This window comes from Lagopus leucura, unplaced genomic scaffold (assembly GCF_019238085.1).
Source record: "Lagopus leucura isolate 7727_CA_CO unplaced genomic scaffold, USGS_WTPT01 Super-Scaffold_1, whole genome shotgun sequence".
Classification (NCBI taxonomy): domain Eukaryota; kingdom Metazoa; phylum Chordata; class Aves; order Galliformes; family Phasianidae; genus Lagopus; species Lagopus leucura.
The window spans coordinates 617,010-631,218 of NW_024962250.1; the positions used below are offsets into that span (position 1 = coordinate 617,010).

Here is a 14,209-nt window from a genome sequence, read left to right on the forward strand (position 1 = left end):
GGGGGGGGCCGGGGACCCCGCTGGGGCGGCGGGCAGGGCACGGCCGGGGGGCTCCGCGCTGCCGGGGGGAGCCGCGGGGTGAAAGTTTCTTTGTTCGGCTCGAAGAGAGCTCGGGCTGCGGTCACCCCTCAAAGGCGCGCTTGTGCCGGGCGGCGATCTGCAAGGTCGCCTGGGAAAAGCGGGTCGGAAAGGGCCTTGGCCCGCGCGGGACGCGTTTGGGGGGGCCCCCGGCGGGCGCCCCGGGAGCCGGGCTACGTTTTCGTGCCGTTTCCGAAGCGCCGGGCGCTCGGGATCTATTTTTAATTAATTTTTGAAAGCGCGGCGCCGTGCCTCGCTCTGGGAAACGTCGCGCCCGGCCGCGCCGCGGGCGGCAGAGGGACGCGGGGAATTCCACTTCGGGGCGCCTCCCCGGGACCCCCCCGGCGGACCCCGGCCACGGGGCTCGGTAAAGGACCCCCGCCGCTTCGTTTTCAGCGTTTTTCCGGAGCCCGGCGGATTTTTTAAATATTTTTAAATATTTTTTGAAAAGATGACGTCTGGGGAAATGCGGCTGGACGCCACCTTTGTGTCTCGAGCGGAGCGGGGATCGCGGCACCGCAGCGAACGGGGGGCAGTGCGAAGGCGGAACGGCCGAGCCCCGGGGCAGCCCGGCCCCCCCCTCTTCCTCCCGCTGCCCCCGCGTTTTCCTGCGCTTTCCCATTTCTGTGCTTTTTTCGTTGTTCGTTTTGGGGGCCGCCGCGGCGGGGACGACGAGCTCCTCCGCGCCGACCCCCCTTCCTCCCACGAGTCGTTCGAACGCCGCGTTTCCCCCGCTTGGCCCCCGTGACTTTCATTTTCCTTCGCACCTCCGTTCTTCCCCCGTTTCCCGGCCGCGTTTCTCACTCCCCCCGCAACCTCGCCCCGCACGGCCCGGGTGGGGGAGGGACGGGCCGCTCTGCGCCGATGCCGAATTTGTTGTTAAACGATCTCCGTCCTTCCCGCAGGTCTGCGAGGAGCAGAAGTGCGAAGAGGAAGTTTTCCCCTTGGCGATGAATTATTTGGACAGATTTTTGTCGTTCGAACCCCTCAAGAAAAGCCGGTTGCAATTGCTCGGAGCTACCTGCATGTTTGTGGCTTCCAAAATGAAGGAAACGATTCCTCTGACCGCGGAAAAACTGTGCATTTATACCGACAACTCCATCAGACCCGACGAGTTACTGGTAATTGCATATTTAATCACCTCAGGCCAAAAAAAAAAAAAAAAGGAGGAAAAAAAAAAAAAAAAAAAGAAAACCCCCCCCCCCCGCCAAGCACGCTGATGGGGAAGCCCCTTCTCGGGGCCTGGCAGGGCCGCATCCTCCCGCCTGCACACCGCCCCGTCTCCGCGGGGCTGCGGAACGGCGGCGGATCCCCTCGCCCCCCGCCGAGGCTTCCCCGCTCGGAGCCGGCGCGGCGAGGCGCGACTTGGGCGCCCCCTGGCGGCTGTTTGGGGTGCGGCGCTTCCCCGGGGTTGCGGCGGGCGCCCGGTCCGGCCCCGGGCGCGCCGACCCTCGCGGGAGGGCTCCGCCGGGCCGGGCGTGGGTAGCGGGGTGCGGGTGCTGCGCGACCCCGTGTGCACCACCGGGGCTAACCGCGCTTTCTCTTCGTTTCTTCCTCTTCTTCCCCCTTCCTCCCTTTTGTCTTTGCAGCAAATGGAGCTGCTGCTGGTGAATAAGCTGAAATGGAATCTGGCTGCAATGACCCCCCACGATTTCATTGAACATTTCCTCACTAAAATGCCTCTGGCAGAGGACACCAAACAGATCATCCGTAAACATGCTCAGACTTTTGTGGCTCTGTGCGCTACAGGTATGAGCCCTGCACGCTCCGCAAAGCGCGTCGCTCCCCTGCGCACAGCTGGCCCTGGCTCTTGGCTATGGCTAACGTGGGCTCTCGGGGCTGTGGGGAGGGAGCTTAAGCCCTGGTTATTGCCCTTGTTGTTTGTAGAAGGTGGATTACTCCGCACAGGTAAGCGTTTTCAGAAGATACTTCTGAGTTGGCCGGGGGAGAAGCACCGCTCTTCTCTGTGCAGCAGCACGGGGCGCATGCTGCAGGGCGCAATCCCATCGCCTCCACGCACTGGGTTTTGTCAGTGCTGGGGCAGCAAGAGGCTCGCTGCTCACACGGGGAAATCCTGCCTGCGGATCAGTCCTAAGACAACTTCATAGGCAGAGGGAACAGCTCTGTGTGGGGGTTTGGAAACTTCCCTCCCGAGCCGCCTCTTCCCCTCTGGCGGCAGTGGCAGGAGCCACGCGGTGCGGAGGCTTTGCTGGCGCGGGCCCGGCGCTGCCATCTGCGCCCCGGCCACGTGCTGCGCCGCAGCCATGTGCAGAGCCATGTGCAGGGCCCCGTGCAGGCGCTCGCCAGGCTGGGTCCGCAGGGCCCCGATCGTTGGTTTCAAGGGCACCGTGCCTGTGCGCGCCGTGGCTTTGAAGTTCCGTGTTTGCATGCGGAGTGTGTGTGTGCGTTTGTGCGTGCGCCGGCTTCACCCGCTGAACCCTGGCAGAGCGGGAAGGAAAAGCTGTCCTCCAGATCTCGCGGTTCCCACAGACCGGAGCGGAGGAGCAGGACAAAAGAAGTCCTGGAGGGAACATAGATCCTCTGCTCAAATGCGGCGCGTTCGGTGCCTTGGCTGTCAGTATGACGAGACAAATCCACGAATGGCAAAGGAATAAGGAAGAAAAAGCAGCCAAAGCAAATGTTCTTTTGCAGTAGCACGTAAAGAGGAATGCCAGATGCTGTTAGCACCGATAAAACGTAGTGCAAAGGAGATACTGTGCTGCATTAAACGCTAATATTTGTTAGTGGCCGTGTGGAAGATATCAAGCCTGCAGTGGCACCTGGGAAACCTTGGTGGGATGTGTGGTCAGCCCAGTTAGGGGAGCTCGTTTTCCAGATACGGACTTGGCAAAAAGATTCAAGAGACATCTGCAGGTACTCAGAAGAGAAGAAAACACGGGTTACACAGAGCCTACTGATAGAGGCCCAGAGACAGAACCGAGCCCTCATGGGACGTCTATAAGCACTGGCATCACCCGGCGTGGTGGGGCGGCTCCCACTGCAGAAGCACTGTTCCGGGATTGGGGCGTGCAGCCCCCCAGCAGCATTCACGCCACCTGCAGAAGCACCACGGGAAAATCAGACATGCTCTCCATGGCAGATCCCACCAGGTAAAGCTGCTGGGACTCTGAACGTGTAACTTGCTGATTTTGATGCTACCTCAGCCTCCCCTTGGATATGGGGACAGTTAACCTAGGTTGTTGTGTTGGCAATGACAGGGATGAAAACAAGAGTAGTCCAAAGGTTGGAGACTCGCTAAGGGTCCAGTACTTTGATCTACTGTTGGTGTTGTTATATTTCCTTCTAGGAAGCACATCTAGAGGCTTAATTTAACGCTGGTACAAACCACAGCTGGAGAATGCATCAGTAAATGAGAGCCATGTTCTGGGAGTTCTACTTAGCTTTTGAAAAACAGTGCTGAGCTCACCGGAACTGGGGCCTTCTTTGGCTCCCTACTCAAGTTGGGAATATTTCCTGGGGAAAATGCACACAGAAGGGCTGTCGCTGGGCTCTGTATTTTTATTGTTATTTTTGGATGTTGGGATTTTCTCTACCTCTTGCTTTCCCCACAACTTCTTTGTTGGCTAGTGAATATAACATGTGGCTTAAGTAGCATCTGGACTTTGCTTTGCAGTTGTATTTCCCCCTGCCAAAATGAACCTAGATGGACTGCAAATGCCTTGTGTTGCCTGGATGCTGTGCTGTGGGGCCCAATCCAAAGTCCATTAGAAACGCTGTGAAACTCGCTGAAGTGGCCTCGGGGGTGAGCTCAGTATGTCCTCTGCTTGAAGTGCACAGCCCGTGTCCCTCCTGAAGGAGGGGCTCCTGAGAGGAGGCAGCAAAATAATGCTGGCCTAAAAAGTAAGATCTCTGCCAGTTGGCTTAGCAAGGTGAATGCTGTGGAAGTGTTTGTGGATGAGTGTGCATGCGTGCTTGCTCCAGAACGAGAAGGTTACGTCGCAAGGTGAAGTGGAGGGGAATTCCTTCTGAGCTCTCTCTTCGCTTGCCTGGCTGGTAGAAGTGGATTTGTTTGATTTGGTTCAGTTTCGAGAAATCCATTTTCACCAAAGGATGTCTTTGTGCTGTGGTAGGTTTGGGAGAAAAAGAGAAAAAAAAATTTACCAGGGGTTGTTTGAAGTTAACACATAATTGAGCTTAATGAATGGGGCTTTGGCATGGCCGAACAAGGCAGGGATAGCTCAAAAGGAAGCAGGCCTCTTTTGGCCCAAGTTAAGACCAGCGTTGAGGGAGAACTGCGGCTCTATACAAGCATAACAATGAATAGCAACAAATATTGGAGCTTCAGCATTTCATTATGTTCCTCTGGTTATCAAAACATACCGGGCTCCTTTTATATTATTATTATCGCCATTATTATTGTTGTTGCTTTCCTTCTCTCGAATGGAAAAAGAAAGATCTCGCTTTGAAACAACCGGGTTACAATTCTCCTATTCTCTGGCCTTTATAAAATTGGGAGTCTCAAGGTATGTGACCAGTTGGAACCTGTTGCATCTTGCAGCAAGTGATTTATGTTCGCAGTTTTGATTTGCCTCAATGAAAAGATTTTCATTCATAGCCCCCAGCTCTCCAGACGGATGGAACTGCTGCTCCATTTAAAAAGGAAAAGGGGTGACTCGCCTTGTTAGGAATTTTTTTTAAAGCGCTGCAGCGCCTATATGCCTGCTTTGTCCTCCCTTCAGGGTGGCTGGCATTCTTCTCTCTCCTCCCCCTCCCCTCTCTCTCTCTCTCTCTTTTTAACAACGCTGAAGTTGTTTATTCTTTTTGGATGAAGTCTCAGATAGGCTACTGGGGATGTGTGCTTCAATTGATGGGGCCCCCTACCCCATTGTGGCTGTGTCAGGTCTAATTCATCTCACCGAAGCCCCCTTGTTCCTGAGCGCTCAATAGCGCAAGATGAGGCGATGGAGGCTGACAATGATGCCACACTCTTCACTTGGGGGCATCCAATTACAGGCGAGAGGGGCCCCCTGATTAATATGCTGAAATTAGTGGCCTCTGCCACAAATAATTCCTTGTTGAGTTGCAACAAAAAGGCAGTCCATGCTGCTTGTCTGGAGTGGTTATAGGGACAGACACAAACTGGTCATTTAAACTTCATTATCACTTTTCCACCTTGGAAAGAATGAGGGTGTGACTATGAATTCATGTTCTTGTTTACTGCTTCATTTAAAAGAAGAACGCAAATATTAATCCCAAACATGATCTTGTCAGGACAGACTTCATTAAACTGACACATTTTGGCCACGTCCTGTGCGTGGAAAGCAGTCAGTACTGGCGTGAAGTCACTGCCGCCGTATCCCGCTGGAAACCAAATCATGGCGAGATTCACGTTTGCCTGCTGAAGGCCCTTGCTTCTGGAGCCCACCTGCCACCGCCTTTAAGTGTTTCAGCTGGGAGACCATCTGTGGAAGGCGCATGTTGTCAATAACCAACCGTAACTATCTTGATTTGGGGGAATGACAGGAGCTTGATCCAAGGTGTGTGTACTTAGCGTCTGTCCTGAAATGGGCGGGTTAGGAAAAGGGGGCAAATTACATTTGCTTTGAACGCGGTGGCGCGCAGGAGATGGCTTTAGACCAAGGTTGGCTTTTTTGCTGGCAGCGCATCACAAAAGCTGGGCCACAATTAACCGTATCAGTTCTAACGTGAAGGTTCGTGGAGCGCGGGGCGAAATGCCCTTGTGAAGGTGGGTACCGGTCTGGGCTACAATAAAGTGTCAGAGATACGTGAACAGATTCAGAGAGGGGACTTCCACAGAGTGGTGGAGACTTTGGTTGCACTGGTAAAACACTGTCACAAAAGTTATTTTACCATAATAAAGGAGATGGATGGTTTAATACTTACACTGTTCCACTGAGCTCTCTAAGCTGTCCATTCCTTTGATTTCATTCAGGGGTTTGACAGATGGTTTATATTTTTTCAGCCCAGAGGAAGTTGTGTTCTGATAAAAGCTGAAGGAATGTATCTCAGGTTCTCGCGTATAATGTGGCATTTCCCTTTCTTCCTCACAAAATCAGATGTTTGTTTTGCGCCGCTTTTTCCTTTTCTTTTCGATTCCCCTCCAAGGTGTATGCTGCCACACATCAAACGCATTCCTGTTCAGCGGAAAGAGTCTTAGCATTAAAACGTGGATTATTCTTATTAAAAAACGCACCCAAACCATGCTAAATGGCAGAGATAGCCCCTTAAGGAATCATGGGAGTGGCTTTGTGGAGAGACCTACAGCACTGCAGTCTGGAAGGGGGCCCAGCCTCTTGTCAGCATGGTGTCACATCAGAATGTAACTGATTGTCCGCCAATTCTTGGGACCCCCGTCACTTAGTTATGCCACATTTACATTAAATCCCTGTTGCCGGGATGGATGGCAGCCACTGACAAGAGACTAGGTCGAGACAAAGCATTTTTAAGATGAAACCTTAATTTAAATATGGATTATCTGCCTCCTGACAGGGCTAAGCGGTCTCTCTCTTCCTTTCTTTTTACTGATGTCGCTGTTCATTAAAGCCATATTCCTTTGAATGTCAGTGCTTGAGACGGCCCAGGGACTCCGCTCGGAGCACACCTAGGGCTTGGTGGTGCACAATACTGGGGAATGGGAGCGGGTTTCCCCTGCGGCGCTGCACCATTACAAGCAAAGTGCTGGGACACTGAGGTCTGCAGGTGATGGTGGGCCACCAGGCGTCGTGCACAGCGGGCTGCCCGCCCGGACCAGTGCTGGCAGGTCGGGGCCTGTGGCAGCTCGGAGCGGGAAGCACCGGCGTTTGGGTGCAGCAGCTGGCAGCTGAAGCCATGCTGGGAGAAGAGAGCGTATGCGTATGGGCAGGCTTCTACAGCAATCATTTCAGTCTTTTTTTTTCTTTTTTTTTTTCCCCTCTTCTTTCTTCATACAGATGTTAAATTTATTTCAAACCCACCTTCCATGATCGCAGCTGGCAGTGTGGTAGCAGCTGTGCAAGGCCTGCATCTGGGGAACACTAACACTTTCCTCTCCTATCAATGCCTCACACATTTCCTATCACAAGTTATCAAATGTGATCCGGTAAGTGACTCTTCTCAGTTGATCCTTCTGCCTTAGAGTTTAAGAACGAATGCCTGCTTGCTGCGCAGTCGCTAATCTGGCAGTAAATCTCGATAAAGGTCAAACCTCAGAGTGCATTTCCTGAAGATGCTCGCTGGTGTTCGTCCCCGTTCTGTGCTATCGTTACGGCCATTAATAACCGGCAGTTACAGTGCTGCAGTTTGCTGATAGGAACGCCACGTCCAGCTCTGGTGTTCTTGAGAGGTGTATCTGACAGCGCAGAGGAAACCCTGAGCCGAGTTGGGACGATTGCAAAAGCCGTATTTGCTTGTAGGTAATTAAACAGCAGTCTGTGCAAAAGAAAACTATTAAAGTAAAGACGAGGAAATACTTACTGGGATTGCAATAAATGGACCTCGTGGTATCTCTGACCTTATCTTTGACCATTCTTGAGGCCTTTTATTGTGCCAAGTGGTGTGAAAAAGCCCTTCTTAAAAGAGTTCTAATGATCTAATTTGGTTTATTACGTGCTAGACCTGCACAGTAGCTGGTATTGAATTCCTTTTTGGAACAAATGCTTGTCCCACGACTTTCTGACAAGGTAGATGGTCCTCACAGGACTCTCATTTTGCCCTGCAGCTTCCAGGAGATGCACATCAGTAACTAGCGAGCAATAAACCTTTCATGAGTGAATGGGCCAGGAAGGGAGCCTACAAGGAAGACCTAAAGTCAATGATCCATGTCATAATGGTGTGTGAAGTTGGGGCAGAGTTGAGCTTTGTTTTGCAACAATGTGGAAGACCAATAAATAGATGCTTTTAAAAGGTTCCTGTGAGGTCTCCCAATGCTGGACAATGAGACAAATAAAGACAACTCTGTGGTTAGGGCAGAATCTTTGAGATGTTGTTACATAATTTTACACTTTAATAATTTAAATCTGTAGAGAATTTTATCAGTCCAGGTCCATCTGAACTAGTTCTGTGTAACTGGGTGTTGTTGGCGGGACTGAATGATTTCTGGAAAGGTGAATGCATCATAATGAATTACTCACAGCAGAGTATTTTACGTTAGATAAACGATGTGAAACAACTGCTGACAAATATTATATCACAGCTTATTATTTTGATCACTTTCACAATGCCTCAGTATTTAGTGCGTTGTTTTTGCCATTTACGTTACCACAGCTAAAGTAGTATGGATCCAGTGCTGAAATGTCAAATGTTATAGAAACCTTAAATGCTGTAAATATCCCACAGTTCAGCTTGGTATGTACATGGAATGCTTTCAGTGAGTTTGGGAGCAGTGTAGGTACATCAGCGTATGATTGGCCTCTTCTTGGCGCAAGGTGACTGAAGGAGGTACTGAGGAGAAACTCTAGGCTTGCTGTTGCTATTGACAGCATCTGACTCAGAGGTAGTTGTAATCATTCCTGACAGAGCATTCAGGGAGATGCTCTCACACCTTGGAGAACAAGAGCATGTCCTTATATGACTTGACTTATTTGATGACAGCTCTTTTAGAAGAAAATTTAGCAAGAAGAGAACCAATGCTTATTTGTTTTCTGTTGTCCAAGGTCGTCATAAGGCCACAACCTGTACGACCAGAACTTAAAAAAGAACTAAGACCTTTGAAAGGAAGTAACTATCTTCCAGCTTCTACTGCTAAACATATTTACTTGTTAGCGCAGCTAGAGTTGGGAGGTTTTTGTAGAGACTACTACAGAAAATGAGGACCATAAAATTATACTGAATGTAGATATATGTTGTGTTTGTAATGGAATAAGAGTATCTTTCACAGCTACTGCTTTGGAAAGGGTAAATTGCTTGGTTTTGTACACAGTGTGATTCCCTTGCAAAGACAGTTTCCCATAAGGCCGGCCCATGTAAGCCTACTGCTTACAGTGTCTATTTAGCTGGCATCCGTGCGAAGTTTGTTACTCCATAGTGATGGTTCCCCTTTGTCAGCCTACATGACTGAAGCCCTTTATACTGATGTGGCTGAAATATTAAGAGTGTGCATTATAACAGCATGGCTAACGTTCTCCCAGATTATCTATTAGCTAGAGCAGCCGGTCTGTTGGATTTCAGGTTATATAATTACACTTTTTTACCTTTAGTCTCACAGAAAGCTGAATCTAAAGTAAAATGGATATCACCTGATTGGAATTCCTTTATGGTTCATGTTTATGTTGGTAGGAGTCCAATTTCCCATTCTGCCTTTGATCAGGGGTAATTAGAAGTCAGATAATCACAATTAGAAGTCTTGGGCTGTCTTCCATCATTCTATTCTTGACCCCATCATCCAAACAGATGGAATTTTACCTGACATTCATTTCCAGGCCAGAAATTTGCTAAACTAGATTAGATTGGGTTTCCATGCTGTCTGTTAGCACATTGGAATTCGTCTCCTGCCTGCCCCTACTCAGAGGCACCTTCAGACATGTGCTTGCTATCCAGAGCAGGTCAGGCAGTAACAAAGGACTTCCAAGCAGCTTCTTTTTTGTTGTTGTTGTTTGTTTCCTTTAGTATCTGACCTTGGACATCTGCTGTGTGTGTTAAAGGTATTTGAGCACATCACTTAAGCTAGCAAGTCCTTTTTTTTTTTTTTTTTTTCCACTGAGGGTCTTAATTAATCCAGGAAGGGTTTATGACCTTGAACAAACTGTGCGCATTGAAAATTTGGGTAGCGAAGCAGAAAAGTTGTTGGGAGAAGTTATCAGAATAATGCACAAGTTTAGTGTTTGCTTTTCAGCATTGACAAGTACTGAGAATGAAAACGAGCTTTTATTAGGTTGTTCACGGTGAATTTTGTATTTTGCAGTCATTTTTGCTAGCCCTAAGATATTCCTGCAAACAAACCGCTCATCTGGTAACTAACTGAGTAACTAACTGAGTTAGTTTGAATGGTTTGAAACAAAATGCTTAACACTTAAAATACTGTCCATCGCCTGCAGCACAAGACTGCCGTTCATAAAACTTGTAAGGATAATGCTTTAAAACATCTTCTGCAGTTCTGACATGCTGTACTGTGAGATTTTGACAGGAATTAAAAACATCTGTGGTCAAAAATAACCTTTAAATGATGTAGTTCTAGATATGAATTGGCGGCTGAACTCCAGAGGGAGAAGAATAGGTATTTATAGAAATCCTTTAGAATGGTTTGGGTTTTTAGAACTCAGACATGCTATATGCAAATAGCAGCATCAAAAACAAAAACAGGATTTGCTTTGCTCTGGAAATAAATTGGCTTCTGTTTGGAACCGTGGGCATGGTACCTTGTTATAACAGAATTATCTGAAAAAGTGCCCGGATTTGTAAAAGTGAAAATCCCCGAACCGCTATTCATGTACTGTTTAATACATCTAATTCCAAGTGTGACTGAGGTACATGCTGCAGGACGGGCGAGCAGCAGCCGCACAGACAGGATTGATCTGTCATATCTTGGGAAGGGGTGAGGGGCTTCACAGGGAACTTAGTGGGAAGGCCAGAGGAATGCAGGAGCCAAAGGCATCATGACTTCAGGATATGAGGCGTCTCTTTTTGTCATTTAAAACGCTGTGTGTCTCTGTCAAGAGGAAATATTACACTAGGGTTTAAACCAAGAAAGGTCATAGGTTATGTGTTTTCAGTGAGCTGTAACTGATGGTCTGATCTGCTTAGAGGTAGGATTAACCTCCCTCTCTCTCAGAAAGGCCTCGCAGAGAATTGTTTGCTTGGGTTTCTAATCTTATTTTACCCCAAATGCCATGTGCCCTTATTGGTGGCAGAGGAGATTCTTGTGGTAGTGGAATCAGTGAAAAGCTGGTAGATCACACAAGAAGCCTCTGAATGAAGGCAGAATTGAAACTGGGAAATAAAGAAAACAGCAGGCAGGTCACCCTCTCAGGAAAACAACATTCATTCTCAGTCATGCACATCCTAACACTTTTGACGGCAATTTATCATGGAAGACTGGGTTCACCGCAAGGGCTAACACATGTCATAGGTTAAATCAGAAAAGGCAGTACTGAAAGGAAACTTCAAAGTCCTTCAGACACAGAGTTAAATATGTTGGGAAAAAGCTTACGATATTTGTTGTATAGATAAGAGTAAACAGCAAGCTGGAGGAATTTTGGCAAAACAGTGGGATTGTTGTGCCTGTTGAGGCACCAGTTCTGTGCCCTTGCAGTGGATGTGCGTGGCTCTGAAGAATGCAGTCGTAGTTTGCAGGAGGTCGGACAGGTTGAGCTGATAGGCCTTCTCCAAATGGAATTGCTGTGCATCAGTAGGTAGACTTGGATGTGCCTGCTCGTGGTGTGCTCAATGGCTGGGGAAGTTCCCCTTTCCCACAGTAGACCTGGTCCTGCTGGCACATGCTGCTCTCCATTCAAACCGCAGCCGGTGCACAGCACAGCCATGGCACCTTCCAGAGTGGGCACTCAGCTCCAGACATGGGCTGTGAAGCTGGGAAAGAGCTCTCTGAGCTGTCAGGTGGATGCAGTAGCAAACTGAGAGCATGGCAGCACCATAGTGATGCTTCTAAAAGATCTCTGCACATTGGGGTCACGCAGGTGGTTTTCTCTGTTCAGGTGCTTTTTGAGTTAGAAATCAGTTAGCTAACCCGAGCTGCCCATTACTGCAGATAGTAGCAGCTTCAGTTTTGTGTATCTAAGCATCCATGTGCATGCCACTTCTGTTGAAGAGCTTTCTTATCCAAGGTCCTGCCAGGCAGGGCGGCTATTGCCCGTGTCACTACAGGAGTGTGCACCACATCCACGCACGCAGCACTGTGTGCTGACTCAAGGAGCAAAATGACATTGTTGCCAGAGGAGCACGTGTGGAGCTGCTCACTGAGGCTGTTAAATAGAAGATGGCAGGAGTTACTGCTGAAGGCTGGAGCCAGTTAGCATTCTGCAGCAGTTTGAGTGCCTCATCAATCCTTGCACAGTTCAGCATTGCTCTTCCTACACTCCCAAATAATACGACTGCATTTCTTGTGACGTTTCAAGAAAAGGTATTTTGTCTGTGATGTTAGTATTTTTCTAAAGGACCCTGGGTCTTTTTTCTCCTCCCGCTTAATCTTCCCTAGGATTGTTTACGAGCCTGCCAAGAACAGATTGAATCCCTCCTTGAATCCAGTCTACGCCAGGCACAGCAGCACAACGTATCTTCAGAAACAAAGACTGTAGAGGACGAAGCAGACCTTTCCTGCACACCCACTGATGTGCGAGATGTGAACATTTAAGAGGACTTCTTCTAATGGGTTTGCTTGGCAAGAGAAGCAAAGAAAGGGCATCTGAGAAGGAATCAGCATCGGGATCTCCCCCCCAGAAACCCTTTTCTCCAGGACATTTTTATACCAGAAGGGAAAACCAGTCTTGTTATATTTTTTCTTGCTCTGTCTCCCTTCCATCTGTGACTTCAAACAAACAAATAAACAAAAAATACCCCAAAAACTGTCTTAAAAAAGGAAAAAAATAGTATTTGCATTGCCCCCAGGGGTTTGTGCTACAAAAATAGAGGATTTTATACAATAATAATCAACTAGTTTTTATATTAAAGTGTTCTTGTCTGTATGTTGTAAAAATAGGCATTAACACACAAAATGTCTCCAGGGGAGGTATTAGATTTGATTTCTTACATATAAAACCAACCAACCAACCAACCATTTTTAAAGTAGAAGAGGGTTTTTTTAGATAGTAAATGAAATATTCTTTTTTTCTTTAAAAAGCATAACTTTAACGCAGTTCTAGGCTTTTCTGTATCTTGCTTGCTTATGCATTTAGTCACTTTATAATTCATCTGTAAATGTTTATTTTATTTCCTTAGTTTTTTTTTTTATCCTCTTCACCTTATAAATGGTTAACGTAACCCATAAGTTAGTGTATGTTAGTATACAGCATTATTATATGTTAATCTTTTTTTTTTTTGTGCCTGTGGATTGCCTGTGCATTTGTAGGGTTCCAGCTTAGCGTTGTTGGGAAAGGCCAATGTACTACTCATACGATACTCTATTATAAAGAGAAACCGAAATAGTGACATAATATATTATATTTTTGTAATCTTCATATTTTTGTAGTTACCTGTGTAAAAATGCTGGTCTGACCCCACAGATATTCAGCCTAATTATGGTCAGGTTCAATCCACAGTTTAGTCTTTTTTTGTTTGTTTGTAATATTCTAAAACCATTCCATTCAAAGCACTTTCAGTCCATTAGATATAGGAAATACATTCTTTTATTGTGTGGGAATTTTTTTTTTTTTTTTTTTTTTAATGGAATGGTTTGGAAATATATTAAGTGCTTGTTCGCAAACTCAGAATTGCAAAGCAAGTGCATTTAACTATGGTGTTAGAGGAAAGGTGATTTTTTTTTCCGAAGGTTGTGTTCCAGTGAGAGAAATTGCATTCACAAATTGCCAGGATATCTTCCTATCCTTTTCTATAGAAAAGTTGAAGTTTAGAAATCCTTTGGTGCCAACACATGGTTATAAATTAGGGGCCTTAAAGGTTCACGTATAGGACGCATAGTTTAAGGACTGTCTCTAGATGTTTTACAACTGAAGGTTTTTAAACACTAAAATATATAATTTATAGTTAAGGCTAAAAAGAATATTTATTGCAGAGGATGTTCGTAAGGCCAGTATGATTTGTACAATAATGCAATCGCCCCTGTTTGAAAAAAAGAATCGTTCTACCCTTGATGTCGCAGTTTTAACACAGCTTATTAAAGAAAAAGGACACGCTTCAGAGAACAAACCCAAAACCAAGCAGTCTATTTGGCCCCTTAGACATTTTCAATAGCAGGCTAACCATGAAAAAAAACGCCATAGTTAATAGATATGAAAATTGGAGTACTTGAAAGAAGTTCTTATTCCAGTATATGCCCCATTTTTTTTTTTTATTTAGCTACAAATAGAAAATTTGCACATCTTGGCTATGTATCTTTTTATTATTATTTTAGGAAGTAGCTGAAGGGACGTGGACATAGCTGTTGAAGTTGATGCTCGAGGAGAATGTGATGGTGAAATGTATGTGAGAAAACTGCCGCTAAGGTGTTGATTGTAAAAACAATACAAAACAAACAAAAAAAAAAGGAACAGAGAAAAAAAAAAAA

The 14,209-nt window shown here is 46.9% G+C and overlaps 2 protein-coding genes across 6 annotated transcripts in view; one reads left to right on the forward strand and one right to left on the reverse strand.

Annotated features, from left to right (window-relative positions):
• The window catches only part of CCND1 (cyclin D1), a 15,813-nt gene extending 1,604 nt beyond the window's left edge, over positions 1 to 14,209 (forward strand). Inside the window, exons 2-5 of one of the 2 annotated variants that reach the window (XM_042873362.1) lie at positions 984 to 1,199; positions 1,668 to 1,827; positions 5,316 to 5,576; positions 6,990 to 7,070. In XM_042873362.1, coding sequence (XP_042729296.1) covers positions 984 to 1,199; positions 1,668 to 1,827; positions 5,316 to 5,527 — 588 coding nt within the window. In that variant the 3' untranslated portion in view covers positions 5,528 to 5,576; positions 6,990 to 7,070. Of the gene's footprint in view, positions 1 to 983; positions 1,200 to 1,667; positions 1,828 to 5,315; positions 5,577 to 6,989; positions 7,139 to 12,184 lie in introns of those variants that run through there. The other variant, XM_042873354.1, reaches the window with a different exon arrangement.
• LTO1 (LTO1 maturation factor of ABCE1) overlaps positions 2,359 to 14,209 on the reverse strand; it is a 29,623-nt gene continuing 17,772 nt past the window's right edge. The window contains exons 6-8 of one of the 4 annotated variants that reach the window (XR_006179352.1): positions 7,244 to 7,467; positions 5,944 to 6,194; positions 2,366 to 4,160 (exon numbers count right to left, since the gene is read on the reverse strand). The gene's annotated coding sequence lies outside the window, so the exon portion shown is untranslated. Of the gene's footprint in view, positions 4,161 to 5,943; positions 7,468 to 9,881; positions 10,682 to 14,209 lie in introns of those variants that run through there. The other 3 variants (XR_006179351.1, XR_006179363.1, XM_042873435.1) reach the window with 3 other exon arrangements.